Source organism: Protopterus annectens, chromosome 8.part0 (genome assembly GCF_019279795.1).
Source record: "Protopterus annectens isolate FY-2018-M chromosome 8.part0, PAN1.0, whole genome shotgun sequence".
In the NCBI taxonomy this organism is placed as follows: Eukaryota; Metazoa; Chordata; order Ceratodontiformes; family Protopteridae; genus Protopterus; species Protopterus annectens.
In genome coordinates, this window is record NC_056741.1 from 1,363,667,193 (window position 1) to 1,363,683,252 (window position 16,060).

A 16,060-nucleotide genomic window follows, 5' to 3' on the forward strand; every position below is an offset into this window, starting at 1 on the left:
TTATGTACCACATGACTGAGGTATCATCTGTATCAACCCAAAGACGGCCAGTAAACCAAAGGCAATTCACAGCACTGAATGGCTTAATTAGAGCAAGCATCTATTTTATATAGGCTGAAAAGGAAACTGGTCCAGTGGTATCAGTGCTCTTTTATAATTAAATATGTATTTATTTATACAAAAGCACAACTGCAAGTTATCAAAACTTTTTCAGAATGTCATTTGGTCTTGACATATGTATGTGCAAAAGCAACCTTTAAAGCAGGAAATCTGCAACACCAGGAAAACAGTTTGGGACAAGAATGTAATATAAAAGAACTTGAAAAAGAGGGAGTGTACAAACATTTAGGAATTGATGAAGGATCAACAATAAAACATGAACAAATGTGAATAAAACTTCGTAAGGAATACTTCAGAAGACTTAAATTAATCCTGAAAACAGCATCAACATCTAGAACAAAATACAAGCTGTAAATAAATTTGCTCTTCCTGTCCTAACTTACAGTTTTGGAGTGACTGACTGGCCCAAAAACGTGTTGGATAGATTAGATAGGAAAATAAGAAGGATGCTTCATGCTCACCAAATGATTTATAAAAATCAGTGCATACCAAGATTACATATTCCCTGTTCCGAAGGAGGGATGGGCCTCCTTGAAATTGATTACATGTACAGATCTGCAATTTTTGGAGCCCACACATCTGATAACCTCACAAGACCCAAGTGTAGTGAAAGTTTTGAATCATGTGAAACATAAGGAGAATAAATCTAAGATGACTTTTCTGCTTAATTTAGCAGAAGCATATCGGTGTCAAGCAGGAATGGAAATCAAACCAGTAGTAGATAAAAATCAGGTAGCAACTGAATGTGCCAAAAAACAGAAGAAAGAATATAAGGTGAAGGACCAGATGAGAAGGCAAAAAATGTGGAAAAAGCATAAATATAGTTGCAAGTAGAGAAAACTTCTGGAAGAAGCTTATGTTGATCAGGAACGAATGCAGGAATGGTTAAGGAGAGGCAAATTCAAACCAAGAGATGAAAGGTTAACACTGGCAGCCCAATATAGTGGCCTATGTACACTCTGGTTTACAAAGTCCATTGAACATGTGAGAAACAGACACATGTAGGTTTTGTAAAACTGAACTGGAAACTGTCGCACACCTTGTTGTGCTGCTGGTTGAGACATACTAATGGAAGGACTGTATACTGAAAGGCATAATAATGTGGCAAGACTGTTGCACTGGGGATTGTGCAAACATTATTGCACTGAAGTGGCTAAAAAACACTGGAAACATGATCCAGAAAGCATCACAGAAAATGCTGCAGTTTATATCACATAGGATCACCCATTACCAACAGTTCAAACGATAGATGCTAGAAAATCGGATATAGTGGTCCAGGAAAAGTCAAAAGTAGCATTGATCACTGAAAACGTTGCACCCACTGACGACAGTGTCTTGCGTACAGAGAGACACAAAGTCATAAAATATCAGGATCTCCAGGCAGAAATGAGAGCAATGTTGAAGAAAGATACTCAGACAGTTCCAACATTAGTTGGAGCAACGGGTGTTAAAAAAAAGAATCTACAATCATATTTAGATAGGTTACCAATCCGCGTAACCCCGTACGAATTGCAGGGGGAGTCATTACTGGGCACATTGCGAGTGCTGCGAAGGGCACTTTTGGCTGACATCAAAGACTGAAACAATACTAATTTCATGAACTTTAATTCTACTTTGTCTTAGGAATGGGGTCCATTCCGTCATGACATTAGAAACCCAAAAGATTTGGAAGTATGCATTTAGTCTGCTAAATCATAATGCAGACCAGAACTCAAGTCAAAAGCATAAATCTAATTATGACAACAAAGGGAAATACTATACTGAATTTCACCAAAACTATCAAGTAACTGAACAAGTACTTACAGATGTAATAAAAATGCACCAAGTATGGCAGCCAAACAAGACACCACTTACCACATTAGCTGTCAGCTTTAGATGTAAACTGCAACAGAAATAAGGATTAACTAGGTAGCTAAAATTAATAACTCTGGATCCAAAAGCCAATAATTTTGGTAAAAATCAGGATGGGAGCTTATAACTTCAACAATAGATAAGCTCCAAGACATTACCCAAAAATCTTTTTCCTCTGAAGAAACCTGGTTCAAAGAATCAAACCTCCTACTCAACCCCAAGAAAACTAAGTTAATGCTTTTCACCTAAAAAAGTCACCAAAATCAAAAGCAATCCTTTACCATAAAGTCTACATAATGCTGTCACTGAAACTGTAATTCACAGTAAACTTCTAGGTATTATAATAGATTACAATCTCAAACATGACTACCATATACTGAACACCATAACATCTACACACCAGAAACTAGGCTCCCTTTATAAGTCAATGGATTCCTTACAGATACTGCAAACTAAAACAATGAGTAAAAAGGTCACACAGAAAAAACGGTTAAAAACACAAAGAAAAAGCTGTCAAAAAGTACAGTTTTGTACCTACCATAAATGTAGATGTCCGAGAGGAATGCATCTGCAGTCTTTACAAATGGGTTGTCCTGTCGTCAGGCAGCCCTTCGGTCGGCCGGATTCCAAAGTCTGGGTCTGGCTTCGGCTGGTGTCGCACTTCACCCGACGTCATTGCGGCAGTCATTCGGGTATAAAGGCATCAGCCGACGCCATTTTCCTCAGTGTTTCTTGCCCCAGATGCCAGGTGCCCTCTTGGATGGCTAAATTTGGATAAATGCCAAAGTTTCCAAATAGTAGAGAGCAAACACACAAAATAAGCATGTATGTACATATATACAAACAAATACACCATAATAGATCCCCCCCAAGCTAGCTGAAGATTGGTAAGTACCCTAGGAGTACCTCAGAGGGGAAGGAGGGTGGGTAATCCTGACTGCAGATGCATTCCTCTCGGACATCTACATTTATGGTAGGTACAAAACTGTACTATGTCCTTCAAGGATGCATCTGCAGTTTTTACAAATGGGTAGAATACCATAGCTAAACTAGGGGAGGAGGAAATGAGAATAGATTATGGTGTAGTCAGGATCCCTTGCAAAACAGCAGTGGCAAAACCAGCACGGGATCTAGAGTATAGAGGTAAGTTATAATGCTTGGCAAATGTATGCACGGAGGTCCAAGTAGCAGCCTCTATAATGTCCTTGGTAGCCACTCCTTGTAAGAAAGCTGTGGTAGTGGCTGTAGCCCTTGTGGAGTGAGGCCTGATGTTCTCTGGAGTTTTCTTTCCATGGTAGGAGTAACAAAATCTAATGCAATTTCCTATCCATTTGGAGATTGTCTGTTTAGAAATTGGTTTTCCTTCCTTTCCTGTTGCATATGCTACCAGAAGCTGGTCAGTTTTTCTATTGTTTTTTGTCCTGTCCAGGTAGTAGTGTAATTGTCTGTGTACATCCAAGGTATGTAAGAGCTTTTCTCCCCTGTTCTGTGGATTGGGGAAGAATGTAGGAAGGTGGATAGCCTGATTTAAAGAGACTCTGGATACCACCTTAGGCATAAATGTAGGATTTGTTCTCATGGACTCTCTATCTTGATGGAAGATCAGGAAGGGTTGTACTGCCATTAATGCCTGTAGTTCAGAGACCCTTCTTGCTGAAGTTATTGCCAGCAGGAAAGCAGTCTTCCAGGATAAGTATTGCAATTCTGCTGTAGCTGCTGGTTCGAAAGGAGGTAGAGTCAGTTTTTCTAGCACAAAGTTCAAGTCCCATGCTGGCAATGGGGGTTTCCTGGGAGGTTTTACATTTTTAATTCCTCTCAGAAACTGTCTGAGCAGAGGATGCGAGAAGACAGGAGGATCCAAGCTGTATTCTGCTGAAATAGCTGATGCATGTATCTTGATGGAGGAATAGGACAGGCCTGTATGGAAGAGCTCCGCCAAGTACTCCAGGATGTTGGCTATGTTCACCAGTGTCACATCTTGCCCCTTTGCAGTACTCCAGATGAGATATCTTTTCCATTTTGCTGCATAATTCTTTCTTGTTGAAGGTCTATGAGCCTCCAGGATTATGTCTTTAACCCTTTGGGATAAATTTGGGTTAATTGCTGTTATGTAATGTTCCAGGCAGTTAGCTGCAGAGTTTTTAGGTTTGGATGCAGGATGTTGTAGTCGTTCTGTGTCAGCAGTAATGGGATCAGGGGCAGTGTCCATATTTGTTCCCGGGACATGCTCCTCAGCAGTGGATACCAATGTTGTCTTGGCCAGTCTGGGGCTATCAGAATGATCCTCGGACGTTCCTCTTTGATCTTGAGAAGCACCTTGTGCATCAAAGGAAGTGGTGGGAATGCGTATGCTGTCAGGCTTTTCCAAATGAAGGATAGGGAGTCCACCTTCCAAGCAAGTGGGTGGTAAGTCCTTGTGCAGAATTTCTTCAACTGGTGATTGAATGGGGATGCAAACAAGTCTATTTGTGGTAATCCCCATTCTCTTGTGATGGTTTTGAAGATGTCCGGATGCAGCATCCATTCGTGGGCATCTGTTGTAGTTCTGCTTAATATGTCTGCTAGAATGTTTTCCTTCCCTGGTACATAAATTGCCTGTAATTGAATGTTGTAGCTCAGAGCCACATCCCATAGGTCCAGTGCCAGCCGGCATAGAGAGTATGAGTGTGCGCCTCCCTGTTTGTTGATGTACCACATAACTGTGGTGTTGTCTGTCCTTATCATCAACTGGCCTTCTTGGAGCAAAGGTCTGAATGCCTGGATTGCCAATTTTACTGCCATCATTTCTTTTAGGTTTATGTGCAGATGCAGCTGGTCTTGAGTCCATAGGCCTTGAATGCACTTGCCCATCATGTGTGCCCCCCAACCGAGGTCTGAGGCATCTGTCGTAATGGTTTGTCTTGGTTGACTTTTGCAGAAGGGCAATCCTGTGTTCGATTGACAGGCCTGAGCCCACCATAAGAACTCATGCTTCAGGCATGGGATCATTGGAATTTTGGTTTCTAGGCTGTGCTTGTGCTGAGACCACAAATTCTTTAGGTACCACTGTAGCTTTCTCATATGCAGCCTGGCATGAGGGACCAGTATTATGCAGGATGCCATGAAGCCTAGAGCTTGTAGCACTTTTCTTGCAGTTAGATGGCTCTGCTTTGTTAATGCCAAGAAGTAGAGAGGAAGTTGCTCTTTCTTTTCTGCAGTTAGAAATGCCATTTGTTTTGATGTGTCCAGTTCTGCACCCAGAAAGGTTATTCTTTGGGATGGAATCAGCCTTGACTTTTTTGTATTGACTGTATATCCCAGGGCTTGCAGCAGGTAGATGACTCTTTGTAAGTCTTCTGTTTGTTTTTGTTGTCCGCTTGTATCAGGCAGTCGTCCAGGTAGGGATAGTTTTGAATTCCCTGAAGCCTGCAATGAGCGATTACTGATGCCAGGCATTTCGTGAACACTCTGGGCGCAGTAGATAAGCCAAAGGGCAATGCTGAGAATTGATAATGCTCTGATCCTGCAAGAAATCTGAGGTATCTTCTGCAAATTGGTCTTATGGGGACGTGCAGGTATGCCTCCTTGAGATCTAGAGTTACCAGCCAAGACTCCTTGCCCAGCATGGGAAGAAGCTGCTGTAGGGTCAGCATTTTGAATTTTGGAACAATGAGGAATGTGTTTAAAGCGGACAGGTCTAGAATAGGCCTCCATTTGTTTTCTTTTCTTGGTACCAGGAAGAGCCTGGAGTAAAATCCCTTCCCTTGCTCCATAGATGGTACCTTTTCCACAGCTCTCATTCTTAATAATTGAGATATTTGTTTTAGAGCTTCTGCCCTTTGAGAAGGTGGTAGGTTTGGCATTCCTCTCTTTCCTGGTAGTGTATGGAAATGGAACCTGTAACCTTTGTCTATAGTTTGCAAAATCCATTTTTCTCTTGTAATGCAGTGCCAGTTTCTTGAAAATAATGTTAGCTTTCCGCCTAAGGGTGCTTCTAGTTGTTCCCTGGTAGGCAGTGCCACCGCCAAGTCACTGTGATTGAGTTGTTGTAGTGGTGGTGGCTGTATCCGTGCCTCGTTGGTTGTTACCCTGCCACTGGCGACCCCTGTAGGCACCCCTGGATTGGTTTCTGCCTCTAGAGTGCCTATTCCTGCCTCTTTGTGCCTTAGAGGAGTCTGGAAAGGACCAATTCTTGGAGGGCCAGTTCCTGCTAAACCTTGGAGGTTGAACTTGTAAGAAATCTTTCACTGTTTGCACAGATTTTGCTTTCTCTTCCATCTTTTTTAGTACCTGCTGTGCGGGGGCACCAAATAAATTGACCTTGTCCATAGGTGCATCCAAAAGCTATGGATCTGACATGGTCTGGTAATGCCTGTTCTTTCAACCATGCATGCCTCCTGATAACTGTGCCAGTCATGGCTGATCTAAAGGAAGCCTCCAGTGCATCATAGCCACATTTTAAAGAATGGTTACTAACCTGCTGTATGTTATATGTAACATTTCTTGAACATACTTTTTATCTAAAGATTCTTCAGAGGACAGCTTTTTAGTCAACTGGTCAAGCATAAACTCTTGATATTGAATCATATGAAATTGGCAGTTCAAAGCTCTAGCTGACAAAGTAGCAGAGGTGTAAACTTTTTACCCCATCTCTCTAAGGACCTGGATTCCCTTTCAGAGGGGAGGGGGTTTTTAGAAGAAGTAGCTGCTACAGCTTTAGGGCCCTGGGAGATAGTCTCTGGATCTGCAAAAGGAGCCTTATATAAGTGGTGATGAGTGTCCGGGACCCTGTAGTACCTATCGGGCTTAGCAGGAGCCGGAGGTAAAGTATCAGGAGCAGTGCAAACATCATTAAATGCATCATCAACAACAGATAGAACTGGAGGTATAGCTAAAGGCCTATGCTGTGGCAAATGTAGAAAGGTCCTAAGCCTTTTTCTAGAGTCTGAGAAATCTTGGCCCTGCCACTGAAATTGTTCCCTCATAGCATGCAAGGTTTCCCCAAAGGAAAATTTCTCAGGAGGAGAGGCTGAAGGGATGGACTCCTCAGCATCAGAGTCTTCGTAAGGAGAATAAGAAGCCTCAGGAGGGTCTGTATGTTCTGAGTCATCAGAGGAATCATCTGTGGATACTGGCTCAGGGGGCTCTGCTCTAGGCCTCTTTTCTGGAGGAGGGAGAGAGGCCCTGTCTGGATGAGGCTGGGCTCCACGAATTAGAGAGATGAGATCCTCTGCCAAAGAAAGCATATGGGAGCTGGTGCTGGGCCTGTGAGAGGGGGGCTTGGCAGGCACAGGTTTTGATGCTTTGGCTGCTTTAGCCCTGGCAAAGGCCTTAATAGACATAGCTGGAGGAGGCCTAGCAGCTCCACGTGCAGGGGTAGAAATATCTAGGGGAATGGTGTCTGATAAATCCTGTGAAATCGCAACAGAAGGTTGGATTTCAGAAGCCGTTTCTACCAGGTTAGAAGAGGCCTTGGTAGAAGGCAAGTTATCTGCTGTAGAAAGAACCGCTTGCTCGGTTTCGGCCGAAACAGAGACACTCGTGGTTTGCTTAACCGCAGTTTCGGCCGAAACCGCGGACCGCGAGTGTCGGTCCTTTTCTTTGCGTTTTTTGGTTATTTGCGTAGTCGGAGGATCCGACGGCATAATGTAGGCAAAATCGGAGCCGAAAATCTGTTCAGCAAAGTCCGAGCGACGTCTAAGCGTCCGTCGGTTAAAAGAAGCACAGGCTAGACAAGCTGCTACGTCGTGGTCTGGGCCTAAACAATGTATGCAATAGAAGTGGAAATCTTTATGAGGTATTTGTTTCCCACAAGATAAACAGTTATTAACTTTCTCTGACATCGGCTGAGGCAAGAAAGAGTCCCCAACGGGGTACTTAGCTTTATAGAAGTCTTCGAAGTAGTATTCGGTAGTAGTAATCTCTGGATCTGACCGACCGGCACTTGCGAACAGCTTCTGCTTCGGGCGCCACGCGGCAAGAAAGACTGAGGAAAATGGCATCGGCTGATGCCTTTATACCCGAATGACTGCCGCAATGACGTCGGGTGAAGTGCGACACCAGCCGAAGCCAGACCCAGACTTTGGAATCCGGCCGACCGAAGGGCTGCCTGACGACAGGACAACCCATTTGTAAAGACTGCAGATGCATCCTTGAAGGACATCTAGACTTTCCACTTTGTGATTCCTTAAACCTCTTGTGTTAGAGGCGACATGGGATATATGCAAATTACCCTTTAAAGACATCAGGCGTTTCAGCTAAATGAGAATTCTGAACGTCCATGACCTCTTTTACGTCTATTTATGGACAAATTCAGGCCTCTAATACAAGAGGTTTACTGAATCACACAGTGGAAAGTCTAGTTTTGCTGGCGTTTTCTTTTTGTGTTTTTACAGATACTGCAAGGAAATCTCTAGCCACCACCTTCTTACTGCCAACTCTCTTATACGCCGCTCCTATCCTAACAAACAATATTCAAAGAAACTTGCCTCCTGCAACAATAATATAGTTAAATTTGCCACCAGCCCACCACTGTCTTAGCTTAAAACAATTAAACTGGCTTGAACTGCACAACTGACTACAGCACACAAACTCATTCATCATCCAGAAATATGCCCTGCACTACAAAACTTATTACTACCCTAATGTCCCAGCAAGGGCCTGCCATTCTAGTAAATTCTTATTAATTACAAACAAGTGCAATAATGTTGCAGGAGACTCGCTCTACTCCCAATGTGTTGCTAAACTCTGGAATATCATCCCCATACAAGTAATATTCTCTGACAAACTCAGTAGTTTTAAACCACTGCTTAAAGATCCAAGATCTTAACCAGTCCTGATCCTGTACATGTTTCTTCAGTGTTAAAACTTTTTCACTGTACAATACAAATGAAATATTTTCCACATCATAATATTCTCAACCTCTTACTGAAATGACAAAACAATTTTTATACACAACTGCTGCCTGTACAATCCACTAAGTTGCATGTGTGCTTTCTCTTTAGTAACTTAGCACGTGTATGTATAAATGTAATTACTGTGTGTATAAATAGAAATATAATTACTGTTTGTGTATAAATGCATACTGAAGTGTAACCACTGCTTGTGTACAAATGTAAATAAAAATGTAACTACTCTGTGTTCGACTAGAACTTAGTATGATGCAATGAAAGCAAGTGGAGCTTTTCTCTACGGGCTCCCCTGCTGAAAATGGGTATTACCCAGTCGGACTTTCCCAGTAAACAAAGACAAATAAATGATAAAATGATTTAGCAGAAGCTGTATCCAAATTCAAATGTTTAAAAATCCAAAACCAAGATGCAACTTCGCGTCATTCTAAGGTCTCCCAGATCCACTGGGAAGCACTAGCATAACTCAGTGTTATAGTAATTTGGCAAAATACTTCTAAAAAAAATACTATAAAAGTTATACTGGCAAGGTCGGAAATACTGATAGCTGATGACTGTGTTGGTCATGTGACATTCAAGACACAAACTCTTGTTAATCTCTACTGAATTCCAGGTCAAAGTAACAAGGTAAAACAAACTCTAATCACTGAGGCAGAGGAAACTCTTGGGAAGCAGATAGATGAGCAAATAATGAACAAGGAATATGAAAACACTTAGCACTAGCAACCAGCTTCCCTCATTCACATTCACCTGAATCTATGCATACTCCATTGTAACTTCTCAAAAGTGGACTGATTTGAAGATACTAACCAAAACTTTGGTGAACTGTCAGAAAACTCATATGCCACATAAAACAGCTCACAGCAGGCAGAAGTTCAGTAGCGGATGTGTATGAAACTGCCAAGCTAACAATACAGCTTGTAAAAGATAAACAGTCCCATAGTAAAAACAGTGCATAGCAGCTGCTACATGGGTGAACAGAAATGTGCATTCACAGGATCGGCATTGTGAGCCTCTGTAGTGACATGGACAACACATTCTACTACCTAGAATAAAGATTAGGCCATTAAAAATGCATCATTACTTGAATGATGAGGAAGGTAAAAAGCAAATTCATGGTTACTTGACTGATGGCCACATCCAGACATCTCATGCCCGTATCCTGAACAAGTCATGTCCCATGGGGTGAAAGGGTAAAAACACAAAAGCAAAAAAACAAAAATACCCACGTGCGCACAAGCATGCACACACACACACACACACACACACACACACACACACACACACACACACACACACACACACACACACACACACACACACACATGCTCAAGTGCTTTTGTCCCAAAACAAACTTAAAATTACCAGACCCACACACAACCCATTTGTCAAAGAGCAAATATTTATATCATGAAGCATTTGATTCTAAATAAGCACACCTACTCTGAAAGTTTGAAAAGAGAAGTTTCTCTTTTCTCCTCCTTTACCAGCTCACGATATGGAAACCAGTGCTGGTACCTCTTCACCTGTGGATTATCAATTTTCTTCCCCAAAAGATTCTGTAAATACTGTATAACAATGCTTGGATTCTTCACATTCTAAAACAGAAAAAAATACAAACATGCTTAGATACAAAATGCTAAACAATTATAAGAACAAGATCTTAGTGTTGCCTTTTCTGGAATGGGGGGGGGGGTGAGGGCACAGCATTCCTCAGCATCCTATTAGATGTAAGCCAATATATGCAGCTACATTCAAGGAACTCTGACTAAAGCAGCTAAAAGGTTAACGTGTTAAACAGCAATACAGCAGTACACAGATACCAAGATTCAGTTTTGCATCCTTACTGTACCATAAAAAAGTTACAAAGAACATCCTGCGTATACCAGGGAACAAAAAAACTGTTCAACAAAAAATCAATACAGCAAGAAAAATATCTATCCTGATTATATTTACTAAAAATACCTCAATTTTGTACTAACCGTGCACATTCTTACTAGGGCCATGGAATAGGAAAGATGGCAGCATCTAAATTCATGACAAAACTGGTTCTAAAATGATAATGTATCAGCTGCTGTAAAGTCTACCCGTTTCCATCTCAGGGAATGATAACCTTTATAATCCACCTTATTCTCAGAGAATTCCCCTGTGATCATGTATGCTTTGGATTCCTCAACTAGACTACTGTAACTTCTTATACCTGGATTCCCAGACCCACAATTTGTCTGAATGCAGTTGCTAGAGAACTCTACAGCCTTACTACTAAAGGGTGCCTCTTACTGTTACCAAAATTCACCAATTTTCCACAGCTTGTATTTGCTGCCATGTTCAGTCTTGTGCAATCTACAAGTTTGGGTCTTGGTTAACTCAAGTCCCCTTCTGTCCTCAACAGCTGCTTCCCTGGTACTTTGCCACCCTAGGGTTGCTGGTTGTTCACAAGGTTCACTTTGCCTATTAAAAGGCTCAACCTTTGGAATCCACTGCCATAGTGAATTTGGGAATCCCTCACATTAAGCAGGCTTACTGAAGTTCCTAAAATGAACTCACTATTTAGACTTTATGATATGATTTAATGTGATAATAGATCCACAAGATATTACTTACGTTAATGACTGCATTTCATTTTTTTGTAGTTTTGACTGTACAGTGCTTAGCAATAATTTGAGAGAGACAGAAGCCATACGTATGCCACAGAGTAAAACCAGTTCACTTTATTCAGAAGGAATTGAAATAAAAATAAGCTCTTTCATCTTAAAGACTTCTTCAGATTGACAATAACTGAAGTGCTCACTTAAATATGATAGTCACTCACATGATGCTCATAGGAAATTAGTTTTAAAGTGATAAACTAGAGGCATATGATTTTGCAAAGAAGTACATTTAGCTGAACCTAAATCTGTGTGTATAGATACAAATGCATAAAAATATTGACAATTAAATATAATAAATGCATATGTATTAAAATCACAAACACAAATTTGAAAATTAATTTAAAAGTAGATAACCATACACTGATTGTAATATTATCTCAATGCTTTCATCTCCCTCCTCTCGAGATGCAAAGGCCATGGACCACCCCGAATATTTCTACCTTCTCAGCTGTGACAAATTTAAAATCATGCCCTGAAAATATATGAATGTGTTTGAACAAAGCAGTAGCTGATTTACTTTTTCTGATATCGTATTTGTGCTCATAAATGCGTTCATGTAATTTTCTCTGTTTTTCCCCACATATAAACATGTACATGCTTGGCAGCGGGCTATATAAACTATCCCAACTGTCTCAAAATCAAATCTCGCTCACACTTTATATATTTTATTCTTGATTGTACAAGAGGCCCCAGTTTTTATATAAATATATATATATATATATATATAAATATATATATATATATATATATATATATATATATATATATACACACACATCTTTTACAATGGCCGCATTCTTTCATAACAGGGTTAGTTCTTTCATATCTGTTCTGATTCTTAAACATACTTTGAAAATTGACAAAAATTGGTGTATTGTGTGTAAAGACATACAAGTCAAGGATAAGGTGGGGACAAACCAATTGTGGTGTATAGGAAAAGTGTCAATTTTAAAAGAAACCAAAGATGAAGGCATATGGGAAAAGTAAGACAAGGACCCATCATCAGACTCTGACTTCTTATCTGAGGAATAAGGTTCCCTAGTCCATTTGGAAGGAGTTGAAATCCAAGGGAAAGTAAGCACAGAAACCCTTTGAGGAGGCCCGAGTAAACACCTGCCATTCCCTTTGAGGATCCTTAGGGCATACAGAAGTATGCTTAGTCTTCTGTTTTTTGCTGGTAGGGACATTAGCCCTAACACACACCAACCCTTGATGAGATTCAATAAGAGTACACAAAACCTCTTCCCTTACCAGAATCTGCAGACTCCCTCTAGGACCCTATGATATGATCAACCGTAGTTCCTCTTCTATGTCCAGAGCAGATGCCTGCAAAGCCTCAGGGAAGGTGAGAAAGGAAGGATCCATGTAGGCCTCTGATGGAGTCACAGCAGAGGAATCAGACATAGCTCTGTAGGCTATCTGGTGTCTATCACCTGCTTCTACAGCAACATCCAGTGGAGGCTGGACAAAAAGAATCTGGCAGAGATTTTTTGGCTGCCTTCTTGCTTAACGGTACCTTAAGGTTAGAAGATTCCACCATGTTACCCTTGGCTAACAGTTTAAGCCTCTGGTTCTCGAGATGGAAGTCGGTTGCCTTCCTGGCCATCTAACAGTCTTAGGCACAAACAGTATACAAATGCTACAGGATGTATGGTTGTGGTAAGCACCCAGACAAAAAAAAAGACACCATTTGTGATGATCCTTATGGGGAGTCTGCTCTCCACTCTGACTTTTTTCCTTCTTGGATGGCATGAACTCTAGGTAACCAAAAGAGAACAAGACCAAAAGAAAAGAAAAAAGAATAAAGACCCGAATAAGGTATCTGATGGTTAGGTATTCAGCACAGCAAAAGAGTGTTCAGACCAATGAGCAATGATGGCATTCAGACTGGCAGTAAAGAAATTCAGGGTAACTGCATCCATATAAAACCTTTACACCCTACATCCTGAATGGGGAGCATCCATGTGACGTACAGCGCTTACAAGATCTAAAGGTTCTGGTACACAGGCCGGACATTGGGCTATGCTTGGCAGGAGATCCCTACGGTGAAGAATACTGAAACAGTGACATGAAGGGAAAAGACATCTTAATTGTGGGAACTCGGACAAAATATTACAGCAAGTGCTACCCAACAGCAAAACAGTAAATAATGCAGTGGCCAGCTGTGTAATGCATTAGACTTGAATCAAGTGATATTAAAAACCCTGAAAGCAAAAAGTTCAAGTGGTGAGAAGAGGTACAGGCAGGGATAATGCATTAACATAGCTTGGTATTTAGACTTTGAGATGTCCTAAAGATTGGAAAGATCCAGGAAAAACAAACTTATCAATGAAATCAGCTTAAAGGAGCAGGACATGGTTGATTAAACAGAGATTATGTGAAAAAGAAGCAGAATGATCTGCCTTTCAGTACAGGTTTTATTTAATCTGTGATTGAAATAATTTTTGATTTCCCTGTTCCGATTCCATGAGGCAAGTCAGAGTTTCCGGGCAAGAAAATGGTTAATTTTTCTGAAAGGGTTCTGGAAGCCATAGTGCAAATGGCCTATCTTCACCTGGCTAATGCTTCTGACACCATACACTCATGCTGGCATCATACAATAGCTAAATGCTTTAAAAATCAACCAAACCAAACTTAGCTAAGATGGACAGTAAATTGGCTGAAAAACAGAGCCTCCACACACTACGAGTTGCAGGTGTTTCATCAGAAAGTGACCAGGCTCGTTTCTGGGACCTCTCCTTTTTGCTGTTTACTTCTCAGATCTCCAAGCAGAGAGCAAAGACCCACAGCTAAAGACATTTGTAGATGATAGCAAATCAGGGGCCGTTAAGTCACCTTATAATATATAAATCCTTCAGAATTCCTCCAGAATTAACTCACCCTAGTAAACTCTTGATATACTAAAACTTGGCTCAGATTAAATGGTAAAATGTATAGTGTCACCACATTTGGTACACAACCCCTCCTCTCATCATACTGTCTAGACAACACACATCTATGAAACAAAAATTTAGTTATGTACCTAGGTACTTGGGTTGATAGCTCCCCTCTCTTCTGACCTGATATCATGTACAATGGTTGTCAAGAAATCCTTTTATTTAACCCAACCAATTACTAAAGTTATAGCAAAGTCTAAAGTAGTAATTGCTCCCTTTTACTCAGTATTAATTAGGCCAATTATAGACAAACTTTTAGGATGGATCTCACGAAACATATCAAAGAATTTGAAAGACACCAAAGGTTCCGAACTGAAAAGATCACAGGCAAGTCCTTGAGCTACCAAGAAAGGCTGGATGAGCTACCAAGAGAGGCTGGATGCACTATCACTTTATTCAATGCCTTACAGACCTGTTGAAGGAAGAGCTCTCTGTCTGCCTGTCTCTGTCTCTATCTTTCTCACTGTGCCATTAGAGACCTGATTGCCCTGGACCGCCTGTCTTTTCCGCAAGTCTATCTCCACCAGTACTAGAACCAGGGACCTAAAATCTTGACCAACAGATAAATAAAGCACAATGGAGGGATACAGTTATAACACAGCGTCTCCCAAACCTCCAAAATAAACTTCCCCTGCATGTTTAGTGCAACACACAATCGTCCTTTAAATATAAACTAGATGGGTGCCTACAAATTTAGTCCAGGATTGACAGGTATGACCCTCCTGGAGAAAGGAGGTGCTGTCTGGGGAGAGGGTACTGGCTAGGCAAGAAAGATAATATTTAATGGTCTTAAAATGTCTATGAATCTAAGAACTGAGAAAAAAAATGAACGACTAACTGCAAAATCTGATGGTCTGCAGAAAGGAGGCAGAGTTGGTTTGAGACAGATTACATAACAATAAAATTTAAAGGCTAGTTGAAAAAAATTGCTTTATGTAATGATTTTGTGAACAGTAAGCAGACTAAATTTGGTCCTTTTCTTATAGAAGCCAACTGGCTCAGACAGGCTTGTCAGATGTTAAAATTATGGTTGACAATACAAAAAACCCTACAAATATAACTAAGGATTTGATGGTCTAAGAAACTGTATGTTGAAAAGAATGTAAGAAGGTGGAGTCAATATTTGGATCTGGGTGTGAAACATGTCTTCTCCAACTGCTGTGGTGCATGTCTATGGTGTAAGAAAGCAATAGATTTTGAAGCAGTATAAGACGGTGGCTGATTTTAGTCACAGGAATCATTGGAAATACAAGGCTGTTCAACCAGGGGCCATGTATACCTTTCCAATAACCACCCTCAGACTCTACAAACCTTTTCAAGGAGGCGAAGGCCTGCAAGTACAAGAATGTATTTTAGGGCATTTGTCTAAGCTATGCTGGAAGGCAAACGTGGGGTTACATACAAGGGGAGAATATCCCACAGCAAGTGAAGGCACTTGGTAATGGACCCAGCTCTCCACTTACTGTTATTACACAATGTAAATCAAGACTCCTTGTTCTAAGCATTGCCTAACACTATCTGACACATCAAGAAAGAGGTAGTCTCTGATAACAGGATCCCCTGATGGCACAGAAAGCAAGGCAGAAGTCTCTTATTAACAGCCTTTATAATGAAG

At 41.0% G+C, this 16,060-nt stretch overlaps 1 protein-coding gene across 1 annotated transcript in view; it reads right to left on the bottom strand.

The window, feature by feature from the left end:
• Window positions 1–16,060, bottom strand: part of HYOU1 (hypoxia up-regulated 1) — a 1,290,196-nt gene that overhangs the window by 998,334 nt on the left and 275,802 nt on the right. Inside the window, exon 5 of the mRNA XM_044079444.1 lies at window positions 10,302–10,456. Within this exon, the coding sequence (XP_043935379.1) occupies window positions 10,302–10,456 (155 nt within the window). The remainder of the gene's footprint in view (window positions 1–10,301; window positions 10,457–16,060) is intronic.